We start from the raw sequence: 14864 nt of genomic DNA, 5'->3' as shown, positions 1-14864 counted from the left end.
ACTGAAATACTCAAAAGGAGGACAAAATTACATTGAATTAGAAATAAGAAAATGGGGAGAGCTTAACAGACACAACTGCAACCATGCGTGCAGAAGGAAAGAACTATAGAGGGAGCTAAACAGCACTGTGAAGTTCTTTAGAGTCAGAATGAAAAATCCAGAGTGGATCCCTTCCGCAACCATGCGGCTAAAGAGAAATAACCCTACTGTTTAGAATGTCTCACCTATTGCACTGGAATAGAAATTCCCCTTTATCAGTATATTCAGGGTTCAGGGACACTGATTCCCAGAGCTATATGCATAGAAGTAACCAGCTGCTAGAAAAATCCTCTGCCATTTCCCACAAAACTATTAACCAGAGAGAGAATCTGTTTCTCTCTACTCCCAACTGCTTTCTGAGTTCTTTAAATGGTTTTTAAACTGAAAAACTCTGAATCTTTCAAAAGAGCCAATGATAGCTCTCTGCTCTAAGAGCCAATAGTAGCTCTCAACTCTTGGCAGTGGGAGGAGACCACACAGTGTGCATGATAACCTCCCCATTGCCATGACATCAGAGGCAATAGAGAAACTTCTAAAAGATTCCGTGAACAGATTAATCCCCTCTCCTCACATTTATTTTATTTATTTGGTTAGTTTTATATCCCATCCTCCCCAATGAGTTCAGAACAGGTAACAAGGTTGACATATATAGACATGTATAGATAAACAAATTATGAATTTACATGAGTACAGTAATGTTACATATATAGTCAAGTTTAGCATGTAATTTGGTCATTTAAAATTAACATACAGTTGCTTCCATCTTCAGTTAACAAACAGAGTGGCTCTAGTTCAGCATAAATTAGAATATATATGGTTTGAAGGGAGTGACTGGATTTATGGGAAGAGGGCTTATTAACCAATTAAATGATGCACATAAGTGGTAATATTCAATATCTGTGCATGCAGTTTATATAGAATGAGGTGTGTTCTTTTGGGGGGGGGTTCTTAATATTTGTTTTAATTGCTATAGTTAAATTCTGTGTAGTGAAATATTTGTCAAATATTTCTACAAAAATACTTTTCCTTAAAAATAACAATAGAAAAGTATTTCCACAGTACCCGAGCGGAATTTCCATTTCTGGATTAACATAACACAACAGTGTCAAACAGAAATAATAGTAAATGTGATGAAAATATCTAACTAAATCTTTCTTCTTGATAGAGAATAGAAGGGCACCGAATTAGCAACACCCTAAGCATGTTTGGACAGTCCATATCGAGTAGCATTGACACAGATGGCAATGGATATCCAGGTGAATGGTTTTATTCTCTTATTTGGCTGGTTTGTTCAAAAGGGGATGACTTAGGGGTCTCAAAGTCCCTCCTTGAGGGCCGCAATCCAGTCGGGTTTTCAGGATTTCTCCAATGAATATGCATGAGATCTATGCGCATGCACTGCTTTCAATGCATATTCATTGGGGAAATCCTGAAAACCCAATTGGATTGCGGCCCTCAAGGAGGGACTTTGAGATCCTTAAGCAGTTTTTGTCCTCTCCTCTTCTTGTATCAGCATCCCTTTTAGTCTACCCTTTTGTTTATGTTATGGGGTGTCCATTTCTGCTTCCTACTTGCAGAAGATATTTTGTATAAAGAAATGAGTGGTACAAATAATTATTGTTTCCAGTTTGGGTAGTTGAATTCAGCTGGTGTTGGTTGATTGTACAAAAGAGAAAGCTGTAAATTTGTAACAGAATGTGAGTCTAGATACAGCCTAATAAATCAATGTAAAAATACATGATAATAGATGAGCATGTCAGAAGATCTCTTCCAATTAATAATAATTAAAAAAAGGAGTGGATGAGGATAGTCAGAAGGTGATTCTGAATGCCTAGAGAGTAGTTCCTTTTATCTAATGATTTTCATCAATCTATACCTTCCACAGATGTAGCAGTTGGTGCTTTTCTCTCCGATTCTGCAGTGGTGCTGAGGTGAGCAAGAGACATCGTAATGCTTTAGGACATGTTGAGTTAACTGTAAATCATAAGAGGCCATTGAAAGTACAGGTGTAATGTGATAGTGACTCATAATGCTGTTTGCATTAAAACTTAATTATGAAACAATATAGGAATATCGGATGCTACTAGAAAAAAAAATTAAGAGCAGCAGAATGATTTGCTAGTACCATGACTCATGTTTTAACAGGTTGCTCTTTATCACAGCATGTTCAGGTTTTGATCTGTTGATCTATGGTCCTTGGGCTTTGGGCACATTAAATAGGCAGCATATATGAGCCCAGGAAAGAAGTGAAAATGGTTGTTGATGTTGTAGAGCAGGGGCAGCCCTATCATAAGGCCAGCTGAGGCGGGGACCTAAGACAGCACTCTCCATAAAGTGACATCTTGCAAGCAGGTAGACCAGCTGGCCGGTGGCAATATCTTCATTCCATCCCCTTCATCCTAGGCCGACATCTCTTTTTACTCCCTCCCCTCACAGCCGCAGTCTGGCATCTCCTCCTCTCTCCCCATGTCTACCTTCCATCTTCATTTTCTAAAAGTCAGTGGCAGCAGTGATTCCCACACATTACCATGGCAGCAGCACCAGTCTTTTCTCTATACTGTGGCCTGCAACTCTGACTTAACTTCTTGTTTCCTCGGAGGCTGACCGCAGTAATGAGAAGAGACCAGTACCAGCAGCAGGGCAGCGTATGGGAATCACTGCCGACAATGACTTTTAAAAAATGAAGAAGGAAAGTAGGCTCAGAGAAGCAGATTGATGAAAGAAGGGGAAGATACCAGACTGTGGCTGTGGGAGGAGGGAGTCAGAATGGGCCAGTTCATCACAGTCAGTTCATCATGATACGTTTTCTCACAGCCATGCTGAAACAGCTGTGCAGAATCATCCCATTTTGAGAGGGGATGGGGCACTGTAGAAAGAAAACTGTGATATTGTTGGAGTGCTTGAGGGAGAGATGCTGGATAGTGGACAGAGAGGAGAGGAGGAGGATAGATTTTTTGGGAGGTGTGGAGGCATCAGCCCCCCAATTGCCCCATCAAATATTGAATCATCCCATTCCCAGAGGCATTATTGGGGTATTGTTGGAGTGCCTGGGTCATAGACAGGAAGGGGAGGGGAAGGGTAGATTATTTTTGAGGGGGTAGGTAGGGGGGGGGCATCACCCACCAAACACTGAATCATCCCATTCTGAGAGGGGATGGAGAACTGGAGAAGAAAATCAGTGGTATGGAGGAAAGGGGGAGGGTAGAATTTGGGGAGGGTGTAGAAGGCATAGAGAGAGATAGCAGACCATGGGGAGGAGAGCTTAGTCCCCCTGTTCCCTAAATGCATGTGTGGAGTGCTTGGAATATGAGGGCAGCCTATTTGGTGTTTTCTTTTTAATAGCATGTTCATTGTGGGGCATTTCAGGGGATGATTCAGCACTGAAACAGCCACACTGAACTGGCCATGATGAAATGGCCGTAATGAATTGTCCTAAACCGAGAGGGAGTGGAGAGAGACAGTGAGAGAGATTGTGAAGTGAAGGATATTGCTTGTGTGTGTGTGGGTGGAGGGGGGTTACAAAAAAGTGGGAGGGAGAGATCTCAAACAGGGAGAGGATCGAAGGAAGAGAGATGGACAAGGAGGGTGGAGGAAGAGGAAGAGGGAAAGCTGTCAAACTTGCAAGAGGGAACTGAAAGAGAGGGAGAATAAGGACAGGGATGGAGAGAGATGGTCTTAGGGAGAGAAGAAGAGGAGAGGGCAGAGGGACAGATGGACTTGAGGGTGGAAGACAAGAATGGAAATGCCATATTCTGAAAAGTAGAGGGAGAATGTCTGACTTGGGGAAAGGAGAGATGTCATATAGGGGAAGGGAAGGCAGGAGGGTGGGAGAGAACAGGCTTCAAGAACATGGGGAGGAGAGAAAGAGAGGGAGGAGATGCTTGGTTTCAAGGATGGAGCAGAGGATGGGGAGGGGAGATGCTGGGAATGGTGGATCCATGTGGGAGAGGCCATAGGAAATGTGTAACAGGAGGAAGGTAATGGAAGGTAGGGAGAGAGAGATGTAATGAGAAGCAGATGAATGATAAAAGGGGAGGATAGGAAATGTGAGAAATAGGGAATGAGAGAAAGAGATAGAAAATTGATATGTAGATGAAAAGGAATACAGGGCAAAATTTGAGTGGACAGAGAAGCAGAAAAGAAAACAAACAGGAGAAAGCTTTAAAGGAAAGATTAATATGTCAGAGATGCAGTAAGGGAATGGAAGAAGACAGGAGGAAAGAGGATAACAAATGGACAATAGCCACTGGAAGCAGAATACAGGAAAGCAGAAAAGAGAAACTGGGACCAATGTCATGAAAAAATTAAATGCCTAGACACAAAGGTAGAAAAAAGAGCTTTATTTTTTTATTTATTAACTGGAATATGTTATTTTATTAACTGGAATATGTGTTGCAGTTGTCTATTTTGTATTCATTACAAAAGGAAATGCATTGCTTTTGTTTCTTCAGTGTGTAGTATATGCTGAGTTCAACTTCTTGGAGTTCCCAGTTCAATTTGTGCTTTCATATTTCTCTCTCTAATCTGAGATTTGTATTTGGTGAAGGTCTGTCTGTGTTTTACATATGACTGAGGTATGATATTAGTTTCTGTGTTGAGATCTGTAACAGTCCCACTTGTTCTGTTAGACTTGTAACGGGCATATTGGTATTTTAGGGCCTAGTGTAATATTTGTAGTGCTATTCATAGGCTATTCTTGGGAAAATTCTGTGCCACAGTGCAATGCAGAATTCTGTACTTGCCTTGCATAATTCTGCACAGAGAATAGTAAGCACAAAAATTGTTAGGTTTTTGATCCCCCTCCCCTTGCAGCACACATCCACAGATTATTAATTCTGCAAATCTCCCCTCTCCCATCTGACTCATCTTGTCCTCTGGATCAGGTAGCATAAGAAAAAAACAAGCGGCTGTGCATCCGACCACTTCCTCCTTTCCTGGCCTGAGGTTAACTGTTTTATAAAATTCTGCATGGTTCAAATAAGCAGTGGGTCTAGGACCGTTGAGGAGGAGGAAGTGATCTGATATATTACTGCTTGCTTCTTCCTTATGCCACAGGAGGAAAACAAGGTAATATGGAAACAAGGAGAGAATGAATACAGAAAGATAGAGTTTGGGGAAGGAGCTAAAGAGGGGGAGAACTAGGGGGCAGAGAAAGCTGGGAAAAGGGATGGGTTCAAGATAGCTTAAGGTTATACCTTTCCCACCCTGATTTAAATCGGAGAGAGCTGGGCAAGCTGGAACCTGGACAGCAATATTACTGGTGAGGAAGAAGCTTAGACCTTATGACTGGGAAAAATCTTCACAAAAAAGTTACAAAAATGCAGAATTTTAAAATACTGTGCATAGACTTTCCAAAACTTTTGTGCTGAATTTTTCACTTAGCACCAAACTTCCCCCAGAACGAATAGTTTGAATCATAGCATTAGTGCTATTGTTTCATGGCATGTTTGCTAAATATACGTTGAGTTTGGATTTTCTTCAGGTTTTGCCGGGTAGACAGATTTACTGCATGTTGCTATTACTCCAGTAGAAGACAAATCCTCTGCAAGTCCAAAAGCAAACAAAACCACAGCAGAGGATGCTAAGAAGCAAAGAAGTCTCTGGCTTTCAACAAGATTTACTGCAAATTAAAAGTTGACTCAACACGAATCATGTTTCAGCCGCTAGGCCTGCATCAGGAGTCTAAATATAGCAATCAAGCATCCGGAAAATGTATATAATATATATACAATTACAAATAAAAAAACATATGTGGAGGAGAATTTATGATAGGACGTCTAACGGCCTTTTTTACAAAGCCGCGCTAGTGGCTGCCATGCGGCAACAACCCCAAAGCCCTTTAAATCTCTATGGGCTTTGGGGCCGCTAGCGCGGCTTTGTAAAAGAGACCATAAGTCTAATTTAGATATTTTGGGAAAAAATGACCAGAAATTCAGTATAGAATATGTCCATTCTCAAAACAGTCAGCCGCCTATCTTTTATTTATTTATTTTCTTTAGTTCAATCATTTTTATTAACATTTGCATATAATACAATACAATGTATTAAAACTTGAATCAAATGTATATATAAAAGATAAAGAAACATTACAAACAAACATCAAATAACGATACTCATTAATGCTTTCATATATATATAACAGTAAAGACCGTGTGGATGTATACCTCGCAAAACAAATCCTCATATTTTGACAGGCGCATAACTGTAATAATCCAAAGGCTCCCATATTTTATTAAATTTATTTAACGCATTTAATCTTTCAGCAGCAACAGGCTCAAATTTAGCAGTTATATACACAGTATTCCACCAAGTTATATATTCTACCATTGATACATCCTTCCAGTGTTTTAAGATAATTTTAATGGCCAAATTAAGCAATGTTCTTAATAATTTTGAATGGTCCTCAGATACCCTTCAGATATACCCAACTACCTTGTCCTCAGATATCCTTCAGACATACCCAACTATCTTGTCTGAAGGCCATCAGCTTATCATAGTAGGGTAATCCCCATAAACTGAGCTGGTTTTGGTGCAGTCCTGCCAGCTCAGCTGATCAGCAGGAAGAAAAAAAATTTCTCTCCTTCCCTCACACCCACTGATTCCCTACCCCCCCCCCTCATATCCCTCAATATATCCGGATGCCTGACATCCTCACAACATCTCCGGAATCCACGACAAACCCCATGCAATATATATATTTCATGTGCTTTGCTTAAATAATGCATTATTAAACATATTTTGAGCTTAATATCAATCTGGAGTCCTCTATACCTCAAAAATAAAAGCCCTGTTTACCTATAAATAGACGCCTATGGCATGCCTAAGTGGCGCCTAAGTCAAGTCCACCTAACTCATGTTTACCTAGCACCAGGCTCACGCTCAAAAGTAGACCTGATTTTGCAACACCTAGGTGTTAGGTAGACGTGTTCATGCACTGAGCAGTATGCGATTCTCTAAATGGACATCCAAATCGAAGTCACTCCCACGCCATTCCTACAACACACCCATGCCTATTTTTTAGGTGCAGTTTTTTCCAATGGGCATCCACAAAATTATGGACATCTATTTGTAGAATTGTGTACAAAATGTAGATGTCTAAGTTCCAAGGACAGATCTGTTGTTGCCTCCTAAGTTGACTCTAGTCATACTAGGTTTCTGCAACAACAATGATGGCACACAGTTCTCATAGAAGCTTCATTGTTACATCAGTGGAGTTGTTCTCTCCCCTTTTTGATCCATCCCCATAGTTAAAAAGAGTAGAGTTACTTATCCACTTTTCCACCCTCTGCCTCAACTCCTGCATCTTGGATTGTGACTAACCCTTTTACATCAGAATCAGCAGCTTTGAACTGCAGCAGAGAAGGGATCACCAATGCTGGAGATCTCTGTACAAAAGGCTATGAAGAAGATCCTGAAGGGCTGGGCTAAATGAGATGTCAGTGGCCGTAGCTGATCTATCTCTCCCCAGCAATGAAATCAGCAATTGTAGAGAATCCACTGGATCTAATGTCTGGGCTGAAGCTTGGGTAGTGAAGGCATCCATAAGAACCACAACAGGTCACACTGCTGAGAAGGATGAGGAAGTGTCAGTACTTGTACTTCACCATAATCAAGGTAACAAATCAGGGAAACAGATTATGATGCCATCCGATCCACCAAAGATTAGACAGAAGCCAACATCTTGGATCTTTCAAACGAGAACATTAATCCCTTTATGAAACCATTTGATTCCATGGGTACTTATCAGAGACAGCAATCATACTTAGCTTTTTTTATATACATTATATAACTTTTGCTATAAATATATAAATATCTTCTGTTTTCTTCTTAGGACCAGGGCAGTGGTGATTGTTGAAGCATCTTTAAAACATCCTAATTCTGTAAACAGGACAAAATTAGAATGTATTGAAAACGGCCAACCAGCAGTATGCATGAACGTTTCTCTTTGCTTCATGTACAAAGGACAAGAAGTTCCAGGACACATAGGTAAACAACTTGTTTCTTTCTAATAAGTCTTTTCACCATCTTTTTTTAAACACATATTTTATGCTTGATGTTAGTGATCATAATTAGTGCTTTTGTCCAAAGACCTACACAAACAGGGCTGAGCACAGTTATTCTCAGTTAGTGCTTGGAAGAAGAAATAGCTAAAAAGTCTTTTTACTAAAGATGGAATAAATTTTTGTACTTTCATGCTTTAACAGTAAAAATTAACACATTGTAAGTACCATGCACAAACTGCAATACACAATCCATGCCCAGTTCCCGCTCTCTAACATGGCATGCAGTTAATAAATGAATTAGCACATGATGTCATGCCAGTGCAGTAGGGTTGTCCAGAAAATCCTAAAGTTGGAAAAACTGTGTGAATTAGTTTTTCCCGTGAATTTGATTGTGCTTGATCAGAAAATAATTTAAAAAATTATTAAAGCCCATCCTAGGGTTGCTCAAAACTGCTGATTACAAGGATAAGGCTCCATTTTTCTTAAAATTTGCTATTATTTTTGTTTAATAGAACAAAGATCTTGGTATTATAGCTATAACTTTTATGTTTTCACACTCAGCAATGATACATTGATAAAAAGACATTTTATACAAAAATTCTAGCAGTATTTTATTAAATGAGCCTTCAATATCTGCACTTTATTATGGAAAATAATATAAATTTAACATACTTCATTAATAGCTAAACATGTACACTTTTATATAATCATCTACCAATGGAATTCCAAACAGTCAAGCATTTGATGTCTTATTGAAATAGTCAGGATAAAGCCTGCAATGCTGCTCCACTCCTTGCAAGGCACTGGGTCTGTGGTGATGCCAGTGGCAAAGTCAGTTATCAGTTTAACACCTTACTCGGCTGTGTCATTAACCACCTTCACTGTGTTGACAAACTGTTCAGCAATACTTATTTATTTAAAAAATTTCTAACCCACTTAAACCTAAGCAGTTTACAAGATATGGAAGTTTCGATCTTCAAACCACCTGTCCACTGGTTTGCCAATCATTCATTGGTAATACCAAGAGCATGCCATTCTTTCACATATGTCTAATGTCAGATTTACTTATATTTATACAGTTAGGGTCAGATTCTGTAAAGGACATCTAAAATTTAGGAGTTGTTTAGACGTCCAGCAGCAGAATGCTAAGCGTGATTCTATAATGCATAGACACACTATAGAGAATTGCACTTAGCACCGCTGAGTGAATCTAAGTGCGTCTATATTGTTAGACATCCTTTACAAAATCACCTTTTAGGCGTTACATAGATGTCCTCATAACGTTTATAATGTTATTGTGTGTTAGCGTTATGAAGTCATTAGAATGGCAATTTTTATGCTGGGTTTTTTTACATTAAAATTGTATACAGTAAAATTGTATACACTATTATATTTTATTTATTTATTTACCACTTATATCCTACGTGGCTCCTTTAACATATTTCTCTTCTGTCCCGGTTGGCCAGTGTCACAAGGACCAGTGGGGGATTTGAACCAACAACGTCTGGATGCTAAGACTGTAGCTCTAAACATTGCACCACACACACTCAGATAGTAAACCGCATGTCATTTCCAAAGCCAAGGTTATATCCTCTTGATTTACAAGCAGTCATTTCTCTAGGATAAATATCAAACATGTACCATCAACACTTGTCCAAGTCCTCTTTTGCCTTCTATGTTCCTTAAAGTACATAAAAAAAAGAGAGAGAGAGAGCATACTAAATCCTCTATTTTTTTAGTAAGAAGACTGCTTGCAAAAGCAAGTCTACTTTTGAGCGTGAGTTGGTCGCTAGATAGGCTTCAGTTAGGTGGACTCGACTTAGGCATCACCCAGGCATGCTTGAGGTATCTGTATAAAGGTGAACAGGGCTTCTATTTTGGGGGTATAGAGGACTCTAATTTGATATTAAGGTCAAACGATGTTTAATAATGCATTACTCAAGCAAAGCACATGAAAAAAGAAAAAGAGATACACTACTCATAATGGTTGTGCATCACAGCAAGTGAATGTGTCTGATGCACAATCTTGACATCACTGTGACATCATCAATATGCACCTAGATGGCAGAATGCCACTAAAAAATAGGAATATATGCTGGGATATCTGACCATACTTGGGATTTAAACCCATGACCTTTGGAAGATGAATACCTTTAACCACTGAGCCACAGGTGCTTTCTTTTATGCAGGGGTTCCTGCCATATGAGATGATACCTTAGGACATCATAACCATCTCAGGGGAAAAATAAGTTTCCCTCTGGACCCTGGAAAGGGCAGAGTGCTAATGTAAATGACAAAGTCCACAATCTATACTCTCTTATGAGACCAAAAAGAAGATGTAAAGTACTAGTGGGGGGGGGGGGGGTTGTAGAGATTTGAACCTGTGAAAGATGGAAGAAGTGCCATTAACCAATAAAAAAAAAGTTTTGGTGGAAAATATGTGTCAACCTATGCAATAATAAGATTCTCAGAAAGGTCAACCAAATTGCTCAGATGCCTAAGTGAAGGAAAGGATCTCATAACACCACACCAAGAACATATATTGTTCTCCTATGGTAGTAAAGTGGTGGTAGGTATCTTTCATGGATCAGAAACCTTCACATTTATATCTACTTTATTCCTATCATTTCATTTCTTTTTATAAATTATTAAATAATTATTTTTCAATTTTTTCTTTTTTCAAACACCAATTATAAGTGATCAGATCATCAATATATGCCTCTGCTGATATTTCAACAGTGGGCATGAACTCGGGAGGACGGGATAGAAATCTAAATAAATACATATATTAACTACCTTGGATTATGGCTGAATGCAAGAACCCAACTAGAAAATCCTGATGAAGCCAACATTGTGAGGGGAAACCGGACACGTCGTATGGATAAATACTAAGATATTAAGCAGTTTTGGGGCAATTCTGGCATTATGGACTTTGCAGTTTTGGCAATACATAACAGCATCAAAGCCACAGAGCATGAAATAAGTGGTTTTTTTCTTGTTTTTCTGCACGGGATATACATTTAAGTGCTCTTCCTTTATCAGTTCAGTAGCACACTATCATTCTTGAGCCTGTTAAAAATAATATTACTTTGTGTTTATGCCTTAAACAAAGACCGGTGATGAAAAAATGTGAAAGTAGTGCCTTGGGTATCTGAGGTCTTGTGGTGAAATAAGCTTGATACTATACAAGTTTGTTCTCTGCGAATGTGAAAAAAAAAAAAAGATAGACATCTTGCAGTTTCGAAAATGGACATTTTCTCTACTGGATTTCTGGACATCTTTCCCAAAACATCCAAACTCAGACTTCCTATCAAAAATGCTCCTCCACGGCTTTAATGAAGGATCCAACCTGAGCTGTTTCAGCAGATCACTTGGATCAGGGTCATCCTAAAAGCAATTCTTTTTGTTTAGAAAAGTAGAATGCTTTGGCTAGAACAGTTTCACCATAGCTAAGTGAAATCATCGTTCAAGGATTGCTGTGTTCGAAAGAGGATCTCACTTGGCTGTGGTGCAACTGATCTAGCCAAGGCATTCTACTTTTCTAAATAAAGAGGATTGTTAAGGATGATTCATGATGTAGCTGATCTGATGAAACATAACTGATGCTGGGTCCTTCATTAAAGCCTTGTTGTTCATCTATTCTTGGAAGACCTTGGTACTTTATTTGGTTTGCTTGATCTTCTGTGCTATGGATTCCCTCTACTCACCTTATAGAATAGAGAGCATATGTAGTGCAATTATGCACGTATGTGCCAATTTTCTCAAGGCATGTGACCAGTTATAGAATTGCATGTGACCAGTTATAGAATTGCCCTGACCATGTCTAAAGAGATTATAATTTTTGAAAGAGTTTGTACCAATTGAAACCATTGTGCATTTTCAAAACAAACTGATATGAGACAGTAGCTTATTCCACAGGAGTAGAGTAGAATCTGAAAAAGAAATACTCCTAGTGAAATCAGATGAATCTGAATCAGGGTTGGCAGGGAAATGATATATTGAAAGGGTGATGGGATGATGAGGTCCAAAAGATAAACAAAAATACCCAATTAGAATGTTTGTGGGAAAAAAGGAATGTTTGCACATTTCAAAAAAATTTGGAATCCTCTCACAAAAAATAATGACATATTACATTTAAAATGAATATCATTTTTTTCTATGGTAATGTACATCCATGCTGTTAGTTTTCTTATGTATATGTATGCTTAGTTTTAGTGTTATCATTAGTATATTGAGTCTTGTAATCAGTCAGTTTTGCTAATTATTTCTGTGAACTGTTTGTGTCATGATCTGTTCATATTTGAAATTATTAATAAAAATCTATTGAACTAAAAAAAAGAATGTTTCATGTAACCATCAAACCTGTTTTTTTCATGTTCCAGTACTGCATTATAATGTCACCATTGACACTCACAGAAAAGCTGGATCTCCGGCAAGATTTTACTTTTCATCAAATGGAACATCTGATGTGACTTCAGGGAATATTGAGATTTACAAAAGCAGAGTTAACTGTAAAACACACACAGCTTTCATGAGGGTAAGAGAACATTTATATCTTAATTACAAGAGTATTAAAACATTGAACAAGTTAGCTAAGGTTTATATATATCATCAACTTATACAATATGGGCCTGATTCTCTAATGGACGCATATCTTGGCAGCCACCTACGAAGTGGCTGCCGATCGCATGTCAATCTCGCATCGGCATCCTTTAGTGAATCAAATCTTTTTTCCTAACAGATGCCTTAAATGTAGGCCAGAATTTTACAGGCCTACATTTAAAGTGTCTACATTGTGCCTACAGAAATGCATAGGAGTGTTTACGGATGCCCAAGGCCATTTCTAGTGGAAACCACATCCATGCTGGTCTTGGGCATCGGTAGACATGCCTAGTCAGACACCTATTTTGCAGGCTTCCATCACAGCATGATTTTCAAAAGCGTGCATCCCAATTGGCTGATGAGATGGCAGTAGGACATCTACCACCGCCTACAATCGGGACACCATTTGGAGAATCAGCCCCTATATTTTTATCTATGAAATATTAAAAAGCTCTGTTATGTACATGTGTGTAGACGTGGACTTAATAGTGCATTTGTTTTATTGTCTCCAGCTTTGAAGCTCTTTTGGGGGGTTTAAATTCATTGTATTTTCTAAAGTAGAAAGTTACTGTGCTAAAAAATGGAACAGAAAGCGCTCCTTTCACTAACACGGCATGCAAAAGAGCAACATGTGTTGCCTGACAATGAACCCATAGGAATAAAATGGGCCATGGTAGCAGACAGTGCATGCTAAACTTTAGGGGTATGCAACCCAAAAATCTTTGGTTTGTTTAGTTTCCCAGGAATTTTTGTTTTATTCAAGGGTTTGTTTGGGTTTTTTTTATGTAATGGGAGCAATGCTCATACTCTTTTGGAAAGATTGCACACTCTTATAAGAAATGCTCATTATTTGAAGAGAATGCACACTCTTTTCCCAATAGTGCAAGCATTTTACAGACCATTCAGAAAGAGTGCACACTCTTTTTGAATAGTAGGTACTCTCTGTGAATAATGCACACTTTGTTAGGAGAGTGTACACTCTTTTGGAAGAGTTTACATCATTAAAGACATGAAAAAAAAATCAAAAAGTTTGAGGTTTTTCTTGTTGTTTCATATAGTTTTTGTCTGAAGCATGAGAAATGTCATTGAAATTTCCCATGTTGCTTCAAATGAGTGCACATTTGTACTAAACATTAATAAAATGGGCCCAAAGGGGCCTGATTCTCAAAACGGCGTCCCAATTGTAGGCAGCGTTAGGCGTCCTACCACTGTCTAATAGACCAATTGGACACACTTTTTCAAAAAAACATTGATGCGATAAATGATGCCTATAATGTAGGCATCTGACTCATGCCTATGGAAGTGCCTATGCACGCTTATCTATGCCTATGCACGCTTATCTATGCCTAAGGTCGGCGTAGGTGTGGCTTATGCTGGAAATGGCCTTAGGCATTTGTAGGCATACCAAGGTGCTTCCAAAGATTCGAGGAAGACACCTTCAATGTAGGCCTGAAAAATGCCGGCTTACATTTAAGGCATCTGTACAAAAAATAATTGGAATTTTGGACATGGTGCCTACCTGTGATTGAAACATGGTAGGCGCCTGTTTTGCAAGCAAGTGTCGTTTACAGAATCAGGCCCAAGGTGTCCATAGGAATACCCTGGCAGTTAGCCTATCTTCAGGATATAATGTATATACTATAGGTAAATATGTTCTATAATTGGGCACCCACATTTATATATAAATGTATAGAATACTAGTACTTTTGTGTATAAGTGCACACTTACCCATGGCACTTAAGCACTATTCTGTAATGGTGTACCTAACTTAAATAGCATGTTAATACAAGAGGGGCATGGACATGAAGGACAGACATGTCTCCCTTTCAAGTGTTTAACTTACAGAATACTGTGAGTTATGTATGTTCCTGCTGCATTTACGAGAATGTGATTACATCAGGTCTATGACTAGTACATCTTTATAAATGTAAGGCACATATATTCAGTCTTTGTCACCAAGAGCCCGGAGTGACATTTTGGACTCTTTTTAACCCTGTGAAAGGAATGTTATAATTTATTTATTTATTTATTTTCTTTCTTCTTCTCTCTTTCTCTTCTTCCTTCTTTTCTCCATTAAAGTTTTATTTTTTTTGTTTGTTTATTGTTTTGCCTTTTCATTTTATGGTCTCTGTTTGTCAGAGTGGGGGGGTGATAGGGGAGGGTTTTCTTTCTTCAGCAGTGGGCTATCAGACTCCAAGCCTACTGTACTGTTGTTCATGC

General features: G+C 38.7%; 1 protein-coding gene across 1 annotated transcript in view; it reads left to right on the top strand.

The window, feature by feature from the left end:
• The window catches only part of ITGA4 (integrin subunit alpha 4), a 207264-nt gene that overhangs the window by 95381 nt on the left and 97019 nt on the right, over positions 1-14864 (top strand). The window contains exons 12-15 of the mRNA XM_033943950.1: positions 1205-1295; positions 1925-1970; positions 7871-8025; positions 12425-12579. Of these exons, the coding sequence (XP_033799841.1) occupies positions 1205-1295; positions 1925-1970; positions 7871-8025; positions 12425-12579 (447 nt within the window). The remainder of the gene's footprint in view (positions 1-1204; positions 1296-1924; positions 1971-7870; positions 8026-12424; positions 12580-14864) is intronic.

The sequence above is a fragment of the Geotrypetes seraphini genome, chromosome 5 (genome assembly GCF_902459505.1).
Source record: "Geotrypetes seraphini chromosome 5, aGeoSer1.1, whole genome shotgun sequence".
NCBI lineage: Eukaryota > Metazoa > Chordata > Amphibia > Gymnophiona > Dermophiidae > Geotrypetes > Geotrypetes seraphini.
The sequence above is the reverse complement of the archived record's forward strand: the minus strand, read 5'-3'. Positions and strand labels throughout refer to the sequence as shown.